This window comes from Tiliqua scincoides, chromosome 1 (assembly GCF_035046505.1).
Source record: "Tiliqua scincoides isolate rTilSci1 chromosome 1, rTilSci1.hap2, whole genome shotgun sequence".
Lineage (NCBI taxonomy): Eukaryota > Metazoa > Chordata > Lepidosauria > Squamata > Scincidae > Tiliqua > Tiliqua scincoides.
In genome coordinates, this window is record NC_089821.1 from 69,852,547 (window position 1) to 69,870,825 (window position 18,279).

General features: G+C 45.8%; 2 protein-coding genes across 8 annotated transcripts in view; one reads left to right on the forward strand and one right to left on the reverse strand.

Annotated features, from left to right (window-relative positions):
• The window catches only part of SPTB (spectrin beta, erythrocytic), a 139,036-nt gene extending 132,097 nt beyond the window's left edge, over window positions 1-6,939 (forward strand). For all 4 annotated transcript variants that reach the window (XM_066611528.1, XM_066611530.1, XM_066611526.1 and 1 more), the window contains exons 35-36: window positions 413-455; window positions 2,468-6,939. In XM_066611528.1, the coding sequence (XP_066467625.1) occupies window positions 413-455; window positions 2,468-2,635 (211 nt within the window). In that variant the 3' untranslated portion in view covers window positions 2,636-6,939. The remainder of the gene's footprint in view (window positions 1-412; window positions 456-2,467) is intronic.
• Window positions 2,987-18,279, reverse strand: part of PLEKHG3 (pleckstrin homology and RhoGEF domain containing G3) — a 61,376-nt gene continuing 46,083 nt past the window's right edge. For 2 of the 4 annotated variants that reach the window (XM_066611533.1, XM_066611536.1), the window contains exons 13-18: window positions 16,001-16,039; window positions 15,570-15,628; window positions 14,495-14,812; window positions 13,445-13,540; window positions 11,494-12,916; window positions 2,987-9,742 (exon numbers count right to left, since the gene is read on the reverse strand). In XM_066611533.1, the coding sequence (XP_066467630.1) occupies window positions 8,943-9,742; window positions 11,494-12,916; window positions 13,445-13,540; window positions 14,495-14,812; window positions 15,570-15,628; window positions 16,001-16,039 (2,735 nt within the window). In that variant the 3' untranslated portion in view covers window positions 2,987-8,942. Of the gene's footprint in view, window positions 9,743-11,493; window positions 12,917-13,444; window positions 13,541-14,494; window positions 14,813-15,110; window positions 15,119-15,569; window positions 15,629-16,000; window positions 16,040-18,279 lie in introns of all 4 variants that reach the window. The other 2 variants (XM_066611534.1, XM_066611535.1) reach the window with 2 other exon arrangements.

Below are 18,279 nucleotides of genomic sequence, written 5' to 3' on the forward strand. Positions count from 1 at the left end.
GGGGAATTATGTCTTTCCCGTGTTACAAGATTACTGTACTGTACTGAAAACGGAACAGACTGAAAATGGTGAGAAGGAAAGCCCCAAAGGTTTATAACGGTGCCTGGTAACTGAATAGATGAAATACCCTGAGAAGCGCTCCAAAGGGGCCATAGCCAAAATAGTTAAGAGTGACTGTTCTACTGGATCTTGGCGGTGGGGGGGGGGGCGGGTTGGTGAGGATGCTGTTGCCTATGAACAGGCATATTTTGGTATCTTCCAGCAATCTAATTCCTGAAATATACTGCAGTGTGTATTTATTCTTCCTGGCATACGTGTGGCCCTCGTGACTCAAAATGCAAACTCACAAATGCCAGGTCTCCTACATTTTTAAAAAGTGTGTCTTATATCTTTGGATTCTTGACCTTTGCAGACTCAGCAATGGGAGTGAATGGCTCTTCCACGGCAAAGATGAGGTAGGTGATGTCATGCACACTGGGATAATTGCTTTTACTGAAGAACAGGCTATAAGGTGGTGCACAGCTGAAAGTCTCACTGAAGAAGATACTGCTTTATCAAGCACTGTCTTAATTGATACAATTCTGGGTCATCTTGTTTGCTATTCAGAGAGTGTAAGTTTGGCATGGTTGGGCCATTAACAATGAATTTAGTCAAGGCCAGCTAGGCATATCACAACCACTTGTCTAAGAAGGAACTGAACTAAGTTTTGCCTTTCATCTGAGGGGAAAAAGAAGAGACAGCTTATATTTTAAAAAACTATTATAAACACAAACAGTTTTAAATGTTTGGAGTTGGATACAGTGGGGCAGGAGGCTGAACAAAAGTGCTGTGGTTGCTTATGGAGAATTGATGTGTAAAAAGAGTATATTTTAGTATTAAAGCACTTCACTTCTCTAGTACTCTCTTATTACAACAAAATGGGCAACTTCAGGGAAGTTGAAATGCACAACTGTCTTCTCACAGGGCAGTTGAATGACTAGATTCACTGAAGTTTCTCCAATTTAGGAAGCCATTGAAGGATGCAGAATTACTGATATTTGTAAGCAGAAATGCCTCTTTGAAAGCTAGAGTGGCTTCTTGTTTGAAAAAAAAAAGAAGCAAAATTAGGGAGCGCCATTTGGCAGAGTTCCCTGAATTGATTGACTCTGCAGTTCTTCCTGACTCATTTTCCATAAGGAGATTAAGAGCCCGATCCTACCCTTCACCAGTGCCGGCAGTGTGCTTGCACCAACAGCGCTAGGTGTCGTAAAAGTGCCATAAGCACCATGTGCCATGACACAAAAATGCATGAAACACACTGCCAGCAGAGAGACCAGCACCAGTTGGTACTGAGCCTCAGATCTGGGACAACACAGGACTGGGGTGCCGGACAGTGAATATCCCTGCCAGCCAATAGAGAGACTTTTCAGGGCAGTGGAACGGCAGAACTGGGTACAGGAAGGACGGGCCAGTGGGTGGATTGGGCCCAGGAGGGGGTCAGGGATGGAGGCAGAGACTGCCACCAAATCCTGTAGCCCCTCCTGAGTGAAGCCGCTTGACACTGGTCTCCTTGGTTCTGTGCCCACTAAAGTGGATACAGATCCAAGGAAACCCATAAGTGCCAATGGAGCTCTACCAGGGATAAGGGAACAAATGTTCCCTTACCCCAAGGAGATTCCAGTAGATGTTCTGACTGCACAGGATACAGCAACGGCAATTTCAGTCCTAGTTTATTTAGCAGCAGCTCCGGAATTTAGGATTGGGCTACCCATCCTTACGTTTAAGGCAATTGCCCTTTGGTCAGTTAATTTCTTGGCTTTTGAATAATTCAGCTTTTGATTCGACTTTCCACACTGGTGTCAGCTGTTTCTTCCTTCTCTTGGTCTCTCTGTGAGGTAGTTAAGCACAATGTGACATACTATTAACCAAAATTGGAGTTTTATACAATGATGTTCTTAGGAAATTTACAGCGCCATCCTAACTTGTGCTGGAATAGGCAAGCAGGCCTGCCCTGTATCCAGGACAAATTTTGGGCTGTCTGAGGCTCAGCTCGAGGCAAGGGGAAATTTTCCCCTTACCCCAGGGACAACCACAGCAGTGCCAATGGGTCTACTCAGATCTGCAGCACCTGATGAGGTGGCGCAAATCTAAGCAGCCTGGGACTGCCCTGGTCTGCCCGGGAATGGGGTCAGGATCCAGCATAACTGCTGGATCCTAACCCGCCTCCTGCCCATCTGCAGGAATGCCTGCTGCCCATCCCCCCCTCTTCCTGAAATGTCCCATCCTGATGTGCTTGACTTTTGCAACACTCCTGGGTTGGCTCAAGGCCTCTTCAGGATTGCACCCTTTAAAAAAATTCCTAACAAAAATTCAAAATGCTTCATATTCTGAAATCTGCCCTTGATTTTTAAAACACTATTTTCTGCTTTCTCTTTTGCATGGCAACTGAAATGTATGAAGTTGATATTTTCTTATCCCGTTCTAACAGGATGAGATGCACACCTGGCTTCAGGGCTTCAGCACAGCAATAATTGAATCCCAAAGCATTAAAACCAAGGCCCAAAGTTTGCCTCTGCCTTCCATCACTACTGTGGATGTGAGTCTGACCAAGAAAGACAAAGAGAAGAGATTCAGCTTCTTTCCCAAAAAGAAATAGCCAAACAGGTGGCTCGGTCCAGTCAGATGCCTACGCTATAATGTGCATAATAAAAAACTGCATGTTTTAGTGTCCCTGGGCACTCATGGCCCCACTCAACACTGTTCTCATCTCCCCAGCACAGGCCTGCTTCTCATTCCCAACCACATCCCTCATGTCTCCCCAAAGGGCATCAAGCCAGTGTTTCCAGTAAGAAAGCAAGATCCCTGCTGCGAGGCAGCCAATGTTCTTCAAAGCAGAGCCTGTGAGATGTCCTTGGTTGGCTCACTGGGAAGGCATTGTTCAGCAAGGCTTGTGGACCCAGTGGAAACCTTGCCAAAAAAAGAACAGCTTCAATAGAAAGATGCCATGTGGATTTCAGGGATTTATTACAGAGCAAAAGAGGGGAATAGGGACTTAACCAGCCAAACAGAACTGGATGGAGATCCAGAGAGCAAAATGTTTGTGTTTGGAGCAGTTTCCTTTTCCACAGTTCTTGGAGATTTGTCCTACCAAAGCCAAGGCCCTGGGAGTTGCTTTCCTTGTATTATGTTGGAACAGAACTGTCCCAAAGAACTTCACTATCAGCTTGAGGGATAAATGAAAAAATTGTTCTCTCGCAGAAGAACACAGGCAGAATGCCCTGAGTCCAGCTTCCAGCTTGTACCAACTCTTATGCTGGAATGTGGAAAGTTTTTAGCAGGACAGATGTTCTATTCTATATGGACTTGTGACGTACATCAGTACACGCACAGTAGGTCACAAACCACAGAACTCTTTTCGCGTCAAAAGGCTTAATCCCCTTTCCACAAGGTTGGTGAAAAAAGCCCTATGGATCACAATGAATCTAGATTGCAGCCGAATCGAGATGTTGTCATCCATGTTCAAATTTCTGCATTTGGTAGGGAGGAATGAAGATCTGAAATACATTCATAGATGGGAGAGAGAGGAATAATGTTCACCCTCTTTGAACACTATGAGCAGAACTCAGCAAAAATTCATTGCAATTAAGTTCCACTGGAAAAAATGGAATGGGAAATAGTGATTGAATTCGATCTTATTTGAGGCCAGTGGGACTTCATTGCAATTAACTTGTGCTGGATTGTGCCCTATGTTACTTAATGAGGTTTTATTAATCCTTTATTTATGATGTGGTTCACTTTGTGGCCAGGTGTCCTGTCCTTCTTCCTCCTGCTTTCTGAAATCACCTGTTCTGTACTGGCTCAGTTCCCCAGAAGCAAATGGCACCTCTGTTGTCCCCTTTAAGAATCTGTTGTGCCTGAGCATGGCCTATGATAATTCACTGCACTGCTTACACTTCTCTAGAGTGGAGTGCAGCTTTCTCAGTCACTGCAAATGCACTGTGCTAGTCCCAGCTGCTCCCTCCTGCAGAGACCTCTGCCTGTGATGTGTGTGTGTGAATGGCTATTTAAAATATATACAGGTACTTCATACCCTGAATTTATGTACTTCACTAGTCCTTTATCCAAAGCAAGAATTCAGCTTAAAGGGAAAACAGAAGTTCAGCTGAATTGCTTTTGGACCATATTCTTGAGGAGCTAACAGCCTATGGCATTAACTAGGGCCTGCAAATTGCCTTTTTCCCACAGTGGCCTCTTTGCAGGGATGGTAACATTGGCTGGGACTGTTTTAAAGTTCTTGTAATACCAGACTCCCATTGTTCAGTTTGTCTTTTGAGCACCGTACCCCTAGGGCTCATTGCTGTTTTAAGAATCCACCCCATTTTCTTTGTAGATGTCATGTACCATATTGAAAGTGCCTTAACCTAGGGGCTCCCCATAATTACCCCCCAGGAGTGAACAGGCTCCATAAACAACCATGCACAGACCAGTTTGGATTCTCCTTGCTCAAAAGGAAGCTACAAATCATCTCTTGATGCAAGAATTGTTCTTGAGATACTGGGAAAGGGGGGGTCTTCTTTGCCTTGTACCCACCAGCAGCTGTGGGAAGAGAGAGGTGTTTGCTTAAAAGAGAGTGCAGTGACCATGGATCTATGTACCAAGACCTTGGAGGTGAAGCTTAGGACATTTCCAGGTGTTACTTTGTTGTGTCTCAAAAGTACAACACTTTTCCAGGTCTCCTGGGCTGTAATGGGTAGTCAAATTTCTGCAATGCTACATTGCCTGTAAAAGTCAATACAGCATAACTAAACTGTTTTTATTATAGCACTTTGAGTTGTGGATTATAGTAGCACTAATACCACTCTACTTTATGGGTGCAGTGATACATTCCGACTGCTGATCTGCCAGCCCTCTTCCTTCTCAGTGCCATCTTAAAGCATCTCTGCCATAAAGGAAACTTTTTTTCTTTATGTTCAGGATTGTCTATACACACCCATGTGATCATCAAACCAGCTTTTGGGACTCAGGTATGCTACTAGAGCTACACAGTAGATTGTGTTAGGGACCTCTAAGCCCACCAAACATCTGAACAGCTACCTTGTCCTCAAATCCTTGCTGTATCTAGCTCAGTATTGTCTACCCCAACAGCATTAGACCTTCAGGGTTCAGAATGGGGTCTTTCCCAGCTCTATCAGGAACCAAACCTGGGACCTTCTGTATGCAAAGGAGATGCTGTATCACTGAACAACAGTCTTTGCAAGCAGTGCGTTTCAGGTACTCTTGGGCGGCATACCTGTACATACATCCCTAGAGGTAAGTCCTGCTGAAGTCAATTGGGACTTACTTCTGAGTACACATGCATAGGGTGAACTGTTACAGCTGCCTAGAATTGGGCCTCATACAAGACAACCTGAGGCAGTTTTAATCTAACTGTTCAGGAAACTGGGCAGGAGGCCTTTCATTTGAGCAGGATACTGGTAAGTTTCATTCCCAGATCTTAGCATAGAAGCTATGTTTAGTGGAAGAGTATTTATAAGCATTATTAGGGAGAGATCCAAGTTGTTCAAATGGGAACTCTTGTAGCAGGTATCACTCTTCAGATTCATCTCACATGCTTAGGCTAGGGCCCTTGCGTTCATATATTACGCAGTTTGTAGTAAAATGCTTTCCCTTGCTTAGGAGGCCCATTTTAGCCTCCTATCCTCAAACAGTTTTCAATCATCTCACTCAAAAGCACTTGCCAAGGGTTAGTCATACCCCCAACCTTCTAATTGCCCTTGTATTTTTAAAATCCAGGTGCTAAAGATTGGAATTTTCTCAATTCTTTTGATCCTTGTTTATGGGGAAATGGGATACTAATCTGCATTGTCAAGTAAGTACAGAACAATTAATTTTGAGGAAAGAGGTATGGGGTAGTGACTCTAGTGTAGGAAACATTGATCTTGCATGAAGCAGACTTCACTGCCTAGGTGGAAGAGATTCATGAGGCAAGGAGTACTAGAGAGAAGGCAGCTTTAGAGCCTGCTTTTACATAAAACAATAAAGCACATGTGAATGTGGATGAACTAAGTCAGAACTTCTGTAAATGCCAACAAGGAATCACTGACCATGCTACCCATTTGCACTTGTTCACTATCCTTTACAGGTCTTCTGGATAGCAAGCTCATACCCCACTGTCTTTCTTAGGGAATATTTATACCTGTCACTCTGTAACACTGTAGTGTGCAATGCTTCTTTTCAGAAAAGAGGTCCAATGCTCTTTGGAGACTATTCCTGCTGTATGACCACTGCCCTCTACAATGTGCTAATAAGAAGTTGATGCACATTATGCACATTTTTATAGTCACCTGTTTCTTTCAGCCTGTGTCTCTGCACATAATAGAAGCTGCGCTTCCCAGACCCTCATTAAAAGATTTGGTTTCAGCTCAGCAGGTCTTAGTACACTCATCAGCATTCCACACTTTGTCTCCTTGCACTGTGCTCCTACCCATTACAGACCAGGAATACTGCATCCCACAGGAACCATTTGCTGTCTGGTGAGTTGCAACCTACCCTGCCTGGCTTTGCCCAGCTCTTTCTTCTTAGATGATCTGATTCAGCTCTCAGACCTGCAAAGTGATTTCTCTGTATTTGAGCTGCTCTCTCATCAGGCTTAGCTCTCCAAGACCCCACTGATGCAGAGGTCAGGACCTGTTAGAAGGGAGCTTCACACAATTAGCTCAGAACACATTTGCTTCCAAGTAGCAAGGGCTGTTTCTTGGAGATAGGAGAACAGCTGTAGTAGCCCAGTACCTCTCCTACAGCTTTATGGGGTTGGGGTTAATTCTCATTTTAACAGCTAGGCACCAAGTTCCACATGCTCCAATGTGCTTCCACTGTCCAGAGAAAAGAGCTAAAGCTTCAGAATGTGCTTCAGAAGCAATTTAATAACATTTTTCTAATAAATGAACAAATCACCCCTTCTTGGCTCTGGCATTTTGTGTGTCATTTCTGACTTATTGAGCAGTCTGTGGGGAGGTTCCTGCTTCAAGTTTCAGTTCAGTTACAATTTCACTAGATGGACTGTGGTGGTCCACTCTCTTTGGAGTATGGGGATAAAGATACTGATCTAGATGACAGGGTTGTTGGAAGGACTTTTGTGATAATATATAGATGAAGTGCTTAAGCACTTAGCAAGAAGTGCTATATTAATAAGATTACTACTACTACTGGGACAATGCACTGTCAGCACTTGATTAAGGGATACTGGGGGACAGCCAGTGCTTTGCTAAACCACCCCCTCACCTGCAGTTTCACTTCTATGTGCTGCACATTTTCCTGAGCCTAGTATGATACAGAGTCTCCTTTTCTGCTAGTCTTATCTACCAATACAATATGCAGCCATTCATGTTCTGTTCAGACTATCCCTCCTTTGAGCTCACCCAAACCAGGAACATCCCAAAGGGGTTTAGGAATAATTTTTAATACAAAAATATTTTTGAAGGTCCTCAGAGGTTATTCCTAAACACTTGCAGGATGGTCCTCCTGCCCTCTAATTTTTGCTGGGCTCATCCCTCTACAGGAGATTATCATTGCTCTGTTCCCATGATAAGGAACCCAACACAACAGTCTGAATGAGAGAGAATTGAGAAGGAGCCCAGCTTCAGAAGCATGGAGGACCAAACAATGACTAAAAAGTATGATTTGCAGCCCCTACTTTGAGCCCTTTTTCTACAGGTGATTAAAACCTGCAATACTCTACACTTTGCATTCTGTCCCTTCAACCAGAATTTCTAAATGTCTCATCTTTCTGTTGACATTGTAACCCCAGTGTAAGACCAGACAACTGCAGTTTCTCTCTCAGTTTCGTTTTGTCTCCTGGTACTGTCCCTCTAGACTCCCATGATCCATAATGGTGTCCCTCCTTTTAAAACAAACAAACAAAACAAAACACTCCTGGATCTAATGAAGGCTAAAAGATAGAGGGTGCAGAGTCCTCTCTTGTATGATGGATGGATTGTGTCAAGTATGTATGATGCTAGAAAGGTGAATTGGGGAGGCGTAGTTGTGCAGGAATCATGTTATGGGACCTACAACATCTTAGCAGCATGACAGATCAGATCCATCCATAGCCCTTGCTGTGTGTGTGGAGAGTTCTGCGATTCCCAGAGTCTTCATAACCTTGCTTTTAGACTGAAGAAATGCAATAAAAAGATTCCACTCTTTTTCAATTACTTCCCACTACCAATGAAAAAAAAAATACAGCCATATTGTCTAGTCAACAGTGGTTACTGCACAGTGCGTACAAACTGAAATGTGTACACAACCAGTATTAGGTTATATATTCTCAGTTTGGGAGGCTTGGAACCAATCAAACCTCCCAAGTGTAGTACAATTACATTCTTAAAAAAACGCACACAAAAACCATGAGCTTGGAACAATAACTTATTCTCCTACAGGACTGCACAACAGAAGGCTAACTCTTCCTGTTCCAACTTGACTAAGCAGGAACTTCCCAGTCACAACTGGGCCTGAAGGGAAGAGCTCACCGTTCCTCTGTACACTATACAAGTAGCTGATCTGAGGCATGCCTTATCAGGGGAAAACTCCTCAAGGCTTTCAGAAGCCATCCTAAGAGTACTGCCCAATAGCGCTGCCAGCACTAATATGCACTGCGCTAGCAGGTTGCCAGCAGCAAGGTGATGTCAGTTTTAGGTCTCTGAAATGCTTGAGGTGGAGTTCCGCTCAGAATAAACCACTGTTGAACATCAAGAGCTCCTTGCAAGGTACTGCAGCTTCCCAGAAGTCAAGGCAGCTGCCCACATGGTTTGGAGCACAGAAGGAGAGGGCAACAATCCCTACAGGAGGAACAACTTACTGCCAGACCTTCCTCCTCCTCAGTAACTGGAGGGGATGACTGGGACTTCCTCCAAAATATTCCCATTTAGAGTAGGACTTAGTGGCATGGAAGCAAGAGATGCAGGTGCTCAGCTGTTGGAATTTAGGGTCTGGAATTTCTCCCTTAGGTTCTTTACCAGATTCGGCTGGCTTCTGTCTGTTTTCTCCAACCAGACTGGCTGAAGTACTTTCTGGGCAGCTACTTCCTGAATGTCCTCTTCACGCTTGCGGTATTCTTCCGAGTCCTGGTAGACCTTGCACCGCTCCACTACAGCCTTGAGAGAGATCTTCCCCCGGGATGTAGGGGAGCGAATCTGCACATAGCTCTCATCAGGTTCCCCAGTAGTCTCCAGCAGCTTCTCCACGACAATCACCTGCTGACTGTTCTCCAGAGAGGTCTCGGCCATGACACACGATTGCTTGTGAGTCTCACAGGCATGATCTTTGTGGATGGAGTCAGATGAAGCCTCTCCCTTGCAGCCCTGTGTCACCCCATGTTGGGATTTCTCTCTCATTTTCGCCTTCCTCTTTGAGCACTGGTGTTCCTCCAGTACCTTGCCAGCATCCACCATTTTCTCAGGTGCTGAACGGCTCCTGTTGACTGGCAGTGGCTTACACTTCTCAGCCACTACCTGACAGGAATACTTGGACCTCAGCTCTCTCACATCAGGCCAATGGAACTTCTCAGCTGTGATGGGACTGAGGGGGCTGAGCGAAAGAGTACTGGTGGGGGAAACAAGCCTGGGGCTGCTGGAGCAGGGGCTGTAGGAGAAGCGCTTGGGAGACTTCTCGTGTGAGGAAGAAGAGGAGGGTTGCTGGAGCAGTGGGTTGGATTCTTGCAGCACGACTTGCTGATAGTTGAGGAGGGTCAAGGCTGGCTTCTGCTTGCCTATGAGAAAAACCACCAAGGAATCAGTTTGATCCCACGCTGGGGCAAGAAAAAAAGCTGGCCCTGCCAGACTCACCAACTGCAACAGGGGTCAGTCTTACTCCCAAAACTCAGCAGTTTCCTTGTTGACCAGGTAACTGCAGCTGCAAACTACTCTTTTAGGGTTGGACTACATGTATGCCTAATGTGTTCGTTACTTAATAATATTCAAGTGCAGCAGCTGACTGGAAAAAAAATCACTTCTCCAAGATGTTCTTTAAAACCTGAAAAATACTTTTGTAGCAAATGGCACTTTTAGAGTTCAACAGAGAGGCAATTTTCTGGAAATATGGTGCAGAGGTAAAGAGTTAAATACATTTAACCTCCACACTGTGGGCCCAATCCAAACTGCAGCCCCACATGGTACCTACACATGAGTAGACAGGTCTGCGACTATACAGCGATGCCAACGTCACAGGTAGTTTGGCCCTTGAAGGCAGGGAGTGAAGCAGAAGCCTGAGTCTGGCAAGTCCAAAGCTGCTAAATGTAAATTATGTCAGTTATGAGTCTACCAAATATTCTAGCCAGAAAAGAATTTCTCACCCTCTGGGAACTCCACCAGCTCCATCTCAGAAATATCCCAATGGGGCAGTGTCCTTGAAGAAACTAATATTCTTTTTCAAGGAGGAATACTTGGGGTCACTCTAGCTAGATCAACTAGATCTGTCAGAAAGACTCCCTTTCAGCAACCCCACATCACCTACAGATCTCTGCCTGTGGTCCCTGGTGATTGATCCCAAGTCACAAAAGCAAGATGGAGGGACCGGAGTGACCACTATAAGGTGAGTGACTTGTGAAACAGCCATGACATGGAGGGGCAAGACAGACCTCACTCCTCTCACAGGGCAGAGGAATCTGAGGTGCACCTTAGAATGATGTTCAGGCAGGAAAGAGAGTGCTCCTTTCCTACACAGCCCACATCTCTGGAAGAATCTGTGATGGCCCCCACCTGTGGATTCCATTATGTATGGGTTTTGGTGTCCGTGGGGGTCCAGGAATAGATCCCCCACAGATACCAAGGGCCATCCTGTTCCAAAAGGTGCTTACAGAACTGTCTCCAAGAGTTTATAGTCTTGAGGACGCACTCTGACTATCATAGTCCTATCTTTGCAGAGATGGCCGTGGAATAGGACCTACAATCATCCCTGTTAAGATGGGGCTTTGCATTCACTAGCAGCAAAAAAAAACAACGAAAAAAAACACCAATCAAAGTTCCAGTTGCTGGACTAGAGCTTAAATGGGCAAGGGATGGGAGCAGATTATTGTGCTGCATTTCTGCTGCTCCTCAATGTGAAGAACCTGCATAACTTATTTCCCAAAGCGCAGCAGGGTGGCCTGTGTTGCAAGACCAGCCTCCAGCACTCACACCAAGTCAAATCTGTGAGTGCTGAACCTGCATATAAAGAAGCCTCATCCGTATTTTAAGTTGTAAGGTATGAAAACCCCATTTCAAATAACATCTTCCAAAACCGATTTATATTTGACATGACATAACAAAAACATAATGTTTTTGTTAAGGTTGTCACTGTGAGCCCACAAAGGTAGGGAAAGTAAATAACTGGAACTGTAAAAAATAATAATAAAGTATCACTTATCTATCCTCACAACCACCTGGTGGCATCTAGACATTGCTGTAATTCAGATCATAGGAGCAACAATGATTGCCTTTGACTGCACCTCCGGGTGCTACGGTCCCTCCAGGCAATACATACCCTTGACTTTCTTATCTGCCTCCTGCTGGCCCTTCATCTGCTCCTCCACTTCAGTGAGCAGCCTCCTTTCTGAGGGCTTGTGGCCCTTGATGCGGAGGCTGTATTGACGGGCCAGCTGGTACACCTTGTTCTTCACCTTCTCAGTCAACTCTGCCTCAGTCAGGTGAGCCAGCTGCATGATACGGGGGTGCAGCCGAGGGTGATACTGCTCTTGCTCAAAGCTCCCAAGGTCTTGTGCTAGCTTCCAGGGCAACCTAGAAGGCAGGGCCCGCTCCACAGGTGATTTGGTCTCAGGGGAGGGCACAGCTGACTCCTCCGTTATCACCCCAAGATCCTCATCCTCCAGGATCAGAAGTGGCTCATGAAGGTCAAAGCCATTGGCCTGATTACTTGGCCTGTCTTTCAAATACGGCTGGGTCTGCTGTCGGGTGGCACCCACAGTTCCTTGTCCATTTGCTTTGCCTGCCCTGGTGCCACTCTCTACCCTTCCACGGCAGAGCTCTCTGCTCGGCTTCTCCATCTCCTCCCAGATTTTAATCATCTCTGCAGGTGGCCTGAATTCTGCATCAGGAATGGACACAGCATTTTCCTCAGAGCAGGGGTCCTGCAACCCAACAGCAGGCTTACTGGACAGCACCCAGGCTGGCGTTCGGCAGGCCCCACTGCTGACAGGAGTGTCCAACCTTTTCCTTTTCAGCATCTTGTCCTCATGCTCTGCCTGGGGAAGACTGTTGATCCTGAAGACAGAGTTCCTCACCAACCCTTTGGGAATGTAAGACAGGCTCTCCCTCCGCCTGACACTGAAACCAGCATCCTGATGCTCAGCATAATCATAGTAGTTCTTGATCTTGTCCAACAGCAGCCGGTCCTGATGGGACAACATGGACTCCTTCCGCCGACAGGAGTGATCAGCCTCCACCAAGCCAGCAGAGGCAGCCCCATTGGTAGGCTCAGCCAGGGGCTCTTGCAACAGGCCGCAGCCCTGGGAATCGGTGGTGCTGTTGTTGCGGCACATGGCCTTCTCACTGCCATCCAGGCTCAGAACACTGCTGCTCCGGCTAGCCTGCTTTGGGGTCATGTAGCCCTTCCCCTCCTCAAGGGCCAGGCTGCTGCGACGAGAGAGGCCATTGGCAAAGCGCTCAGCAATGATACTGGCCTGATCCAGCACAGAGAGAGGGAGGATGCTTCTGGAATGGGGCACACTTCCATCCTCTTCCTCTTCCTCCTCCTCTTCCTCACTACTAAGGGGCTTCAGTTCTTCCACATTTTCAGTAGACTCCAGACCATCCAGGGCTCCATGTTGGCTTTCTGGGACTGGCTCCAGTGCACCTGCTGACTCTGGATCTGAAGGACTCTCTTCTGAGCACCCTTCCATATTAACAGACCCGTCCAACACCCTGTCAAATTCCATGGCTGACTGAGCCTGGAAAACATGCCAAAGAGAGGAAGTGAGATGGGGCACTTTCATATATTTTATAAAACTGACAAACCAAAATGACAGTTTTGTAGATGATACCTATTTAAATAAGTAAGCAGTTGCTGCTTAAAACAGTTAACAGTTAACAGTTGCTACTTAACAGTTAACAGCTTAACAGTTAACAGTTGTTAACAATTGCTGCTTAAAACTGCTGCTTTAAGCAGTTGCTGCTTAAAACAGCAGCAAAACTCTGTAGCGCAATTTAATTATTAACATACAGGCTTTTAAGAGAACAAATATATCAGCTCCCAAACCGGTTCATTAGGAGCTATTTCACTCATTTTGTACACCAAGACCAGTACAGACCATAGATTGGAAGAACACTATATAGCTAATATGAGGACTTTGGAGAGAGGGTAGTAGAAGTGAAATGGTAGAAGTAGTAGTAGAAGAAGTAGAAGTGAAATGGCTTCGATGAAGGTTTTGAAGCCTCTTGTGAAAAGGAAGCACACATGGGTCATGCATCCCACTCACCTTTGGGACAGGTAAGGGAGACCCCATGCACCTGTTTTTCTCACTGCTGCCTGGAGACTGGCACCGTTTGGGTCCTTGCTGTACCTTGTGCTTACCCTGAACCAAAACAGAAAGAAAGCTGTTAACAGGTTGCACAGATGCCACATTTACAGCATGCCAGGTCAAGAACCAAATAGCCAGAGCCATTGTTTTTGTTTCGGAAGTGCCTTATAATCCAATCTCATTTAGCTTAACAACCATGTTGGGAGAGAGATCATTAGTATGTCCATTTTACAGAGAATGGCAGAAAGAAAGTGGGTTGCCCCAAGCCACTTAAATGCAAATCATGGGTGATCTCAGTACAGGTCCAAGTCCAATGCTCTAGCTGTTGAACCAGGCAACTACACAATTAAGTCACCTCATTTCAGGTACAGCTACCTTGCAAATCGCAGATGAACACATTAGAGGCGCTGGCACACTTGCTTCCCTGGCACTGAACAGCTTAGCAGTTAGCCGTTCCCCAATGTTACAATTCCTTCCTGCTTGAACAACTTTCCAGAACCAATTCTCAGGATGCTCTGCCCAAACATGCATGGGCAGCTGAACAGACAGGTAAAAGAAAAATCTTTGTGGGGTGATTATTAGTAAATTGCATTTGGCAAAATTAGTGCTGGATCCAGGGTGGTTCAGCCTCATAGTCACCAGGACTTGGTAAGGATCCTTCTTAAGTATTTGCTTCCTCTCATTTGTCAAGCTGCTAAAGCAGCAGAATGTCCCCAGCAAAAGGGATCCCCCATGGACACACAGATGGTAAGAACCAAGGAGACTCTTTTGTTATCAAGCCACAAATCTGGTTAGTCCATATGGGAGTGCGCGAAGCATCAAGTAATAGTCTGTAGTGACACTCCAGAGTTACACATGAGTGTCTCCCTTACACGAGTGTCTCTGTCCATTCTTGGTTAGCTTGAAACATTTTAAAAAGACAACCAGGAGGAACGGAGGGCAGCCAGGAGCCATGCACCAAGCCAGCATGCACAAGGGGAACATGGCAGGGTTGAACAAGCACCTCACCGTGCTGCCCCAGGAGAAAAGCAAAGCATTGGCCCGATAGTGCCAGCAATGGAGGACTGCCATCAAGGAGCTTGCAAAGTCTGCCACCTGTTCCGTTCCTACCAGCCTCTCCCCCTCTTCTTCTTCTTCCTCCTCCTCCTCCTCCTCAACTTCATCCTCTTCCTCTGGCCCCATCTCCTTCTCGCTGCCATCACTTTCAGCCAACTCTTCCAGAGATTCTTGCGGAAGGATCTGATCTTGCTGCTCCTGCTGGGGCAAACTGTTGGGGGGCTGAGGAGGTTCCCCAAACTCCAAGAGGGATCCATCACTATCTGCATGCTAGTTTAAGTGGAGGCAAGACAGGGCTCCCTTTAAAAAGGCTCCAATGCTGGGACACCAACAGAGACACATCTGGTGGGTTCACATATCTTTGCTAAAAATTCATGAGCAGCAGCACATAACAAAGAGCTTTCTATTCTTTAACAGAGTATAGTGGCAGGACAAAATATCAGGACAGGTATTTAAGAAGGCACCAAATGCCCACTACAAGTCATCCAATACTTTTACATCATTTTAAAAGGAAATCTCTTCTTTTCACCCCTCCCACATTTTTCCTTCTAGAATTTCTGGATCTTACCTTTAGTCCTATTGCCAGATTTGCAGCACATGGAGAAAGAAATGAAAAAAGGCACTTAAGCAAAAGGTGGAGTTTCAATTCTTTGCCCAGATATCTAGGCTTCCTCCATGACTATTTACTTGTCCCTCATCCCACCCCATTTCAGATATACTCTAAAGCAGTGGTTCTCACCAGCACCGGGACCCACTTTTTAGAATGAGAATCTGTCAGGACCCACCAGAAGTGATGTCATGACCAGAAGTGACATCATCAAGCAGGAAAATTTTTAACAGTCCTAAGCTGCAATGCTACTCACACTTACCCAGGAGTAAGTCCCATTTACTATCATTGTTAAAAGCATCTTCATAGCAGCCTGTTAAAAGTACAGATCTGTGACATTTCTCCAAATGCTGTCACATACCATGACAGCATCAAGTCTAATACATTAAAAATAAAATATTGAAATGAATGGGGACCCACCTGACATTGGCTCACAACCCACTTAGTGGGTCCCAACCCACAGTTTGAGAAACACTGCTCTAAAAAACCAACAACATAGACAATATGGTAGAGAGTCTTATGTATGCTGCCACAGTATATATCCCCATGTTCACTGTTTCTTCCAAAGGCTCTGATCCCCCACCCAACCTCCCTCCCTGCCCTGAGAAGGCAATGAGAAGCCACTGCTGAAGGAGAATGTTATGGAGCATTTCAGGATCAATGCCCTAGAGAAATCTTATGCCCAGTCTTCATTCTCTAAACTGTATTGTTCCAATGCCCACAGCTTTGCCTGAATTAATCTGGGATAGGAGGGACCAACTAGGAAAGGATAGACATCTGCAAAACCTTAACCACATGAATCCAGCAAATCTGACCATAATGGGGGGAAGCAGGGAGGCAAATTTGCTCACCTTTACTCTGCAGTTGTTTGAGGATCTGTTTTGTTGGCTCTGGAATAGACACAAAGTTTGCAAGACTGAGTCCCTAAAATGCAGCCAGCGATTCAGAACCCAGAAGTGACCAAGTTGCTTCAGAAGAAACCCAGTGCCAGAGTTAGCCCTCAAGCTCTGCCCATCCTTAAGGGGACACCCTGAAGCACCCAAATTAGAGTAGAACACCACCAGCCTCCTCCACTGGATAGTGAAGAACATGCATCTCAAAACACAAACACAACACTCACAAACCACCAACACAGAATGAACCAGGGGACCAAATGCAACATCAGATGTCCTCTTTGCACCACTTATTTAGAGAGAAGGCTGTGCATACTCTGCCAAAACAAAAATAAATCCCAATTCTGCTTCAGGAAAGATACCCAATCAGAAGACATAATGCAAATTTTGCACGGTTTCCTTCACAGTCTTGTAATGTGCATTGTTTATTTTGATTTGAAGAAGTTTTAAGAAGAATTTGGCATTTTTCTGGCAGACAGGAGGAAATGAGAGATGAGTATAGACATTGGGAGCAAGTGCATTGTAAAGGCAGGGGCTAGCAAAAAGCTATCATGAAGGTGGGTCAAGGACCTGGACAGAGAACTGACACTCTCCCCTTTAGCTAGTTAGAGCCTTGCAGCCTCTTTGGGCTTCTGAGATGTTATCAAGCTTATAAGCCACAAGAACTAGGGACTCATGAGTTTTACAGGAAGCTGGAGATTCCATACCATAAACCTTTATTGGCATTAAAACAATAAATAACAGTAACAGTAGCCAGCGCAGTGGCTGTGTTGCCGAGAGGGAAAGTCACAACAAAGGACTGGTAGGGATAGAAAGGGGGGAAACTGGGGGGGGGATAGGATCAGGGTAGGGGTTTTAGCTTAATAACTGCAGAAAGAAATTCTGCTACTGCATTAGTAGTGACCACAGAAGTGTTGCTCAGGAGGACAAGTAAGGGGTCAGTAAAAGTACCAGAAAAAGAGGACAGCAGGGGTTTCAAGTGTGTATCTCGAAGAAATTGGTGGGCCGGGCAACAGAGTAATATATGGTCCACTGAGTCCGGTTCTAGGGAACAAAAAGGACATAATCTACGATCACGCAGGGTATTGGAGAATCTGCCAGAGTGAACAGCTGAGGGGAAGATATTAAATCTCGGGACATAAACGCTCTCCTCTTAGTAGGGTTAATTAACTTACTAAAATAGTTGAAAGGGCGACCAAGTGGGGGGGGGGGGAGGCCAAAAAACTGGGGAGAACAGGTAGGGTTGAGATTTGAAGAGAGTTGGTTGAATTTGGATAGCGGGAGATTCCTATTCAAGATATTCAGTTTATGGATTCACAGAATATACACAGCCCTGCCTTGGAGGACCCGAAGAATCAAAGTTGATTCTCATAGTTTTGGGGAACTGAGAGGCACATTCAATCAGTAACAGCCTGGGAAGAGAAGCAGACAACCACCATCTATTCCAGAGATAGGTTTGACCCAGTGACCTCCCAGGATCCCTCCAGCCCCTCCACATCAGACTACAGAGACCCTTTGTGCCACAAGCTGGATGAGCAGAGCCCGCACCAGATTTTCTGCGGCCTTTACGCCCTGACACGTCAGAGCTGCCGAGTCCGTCTAGGAGCTTCTCTGCACCGTTTTTGCCATGGAAAGGTTCTGAGGATGGGACAGAAGGTATCCATTAGAGCCAAGGTCACCCAAGTACATTCTAGAAGGCTGACCTTGCTGAAATCTACACAGCACTGAGATAACTTTATCAAGGTAATAGGTTGATGGAAGGATTTATAAACTTCCTTAAAACTCTGTGGGCCCTTCCCAAGGTTTGGGGTGCAATATATGTGCTGTTGGGACTCTCTTGTTACAAAGAATTCAGATCTTTGAGATTGGCACACCTGTCCAGCACTCCTGGAAAACGTTCTAGAACAGGGGTGCCCAAACCCCGTCCCTGGGGCCATTTGCAGCCCTCTGGGACCCCCAATCCAGCCCGCGGGGAGCCCCCAGTCTCCAATGAGCCTCTGGCCTTCTGGAGACTTGCTGGAGCCCACACTGGCCTAATACAACTGCTCTCAGTGTGAGGGCAACTGTTCGACCTCTTGTGTGAGCTGTAGGCTCCTTCCACTGCTTGCTGTTTCATGTCTGTAAAGCAGCAGCGAAGGAAAGGCTGGCCTTGCTTTGTGCAAGGTCTTTTATAGGCCTCGAGCTATCGCGAGACCTTCATTCATTCATATAAGTTCCATCTCTAACATATTCATTTA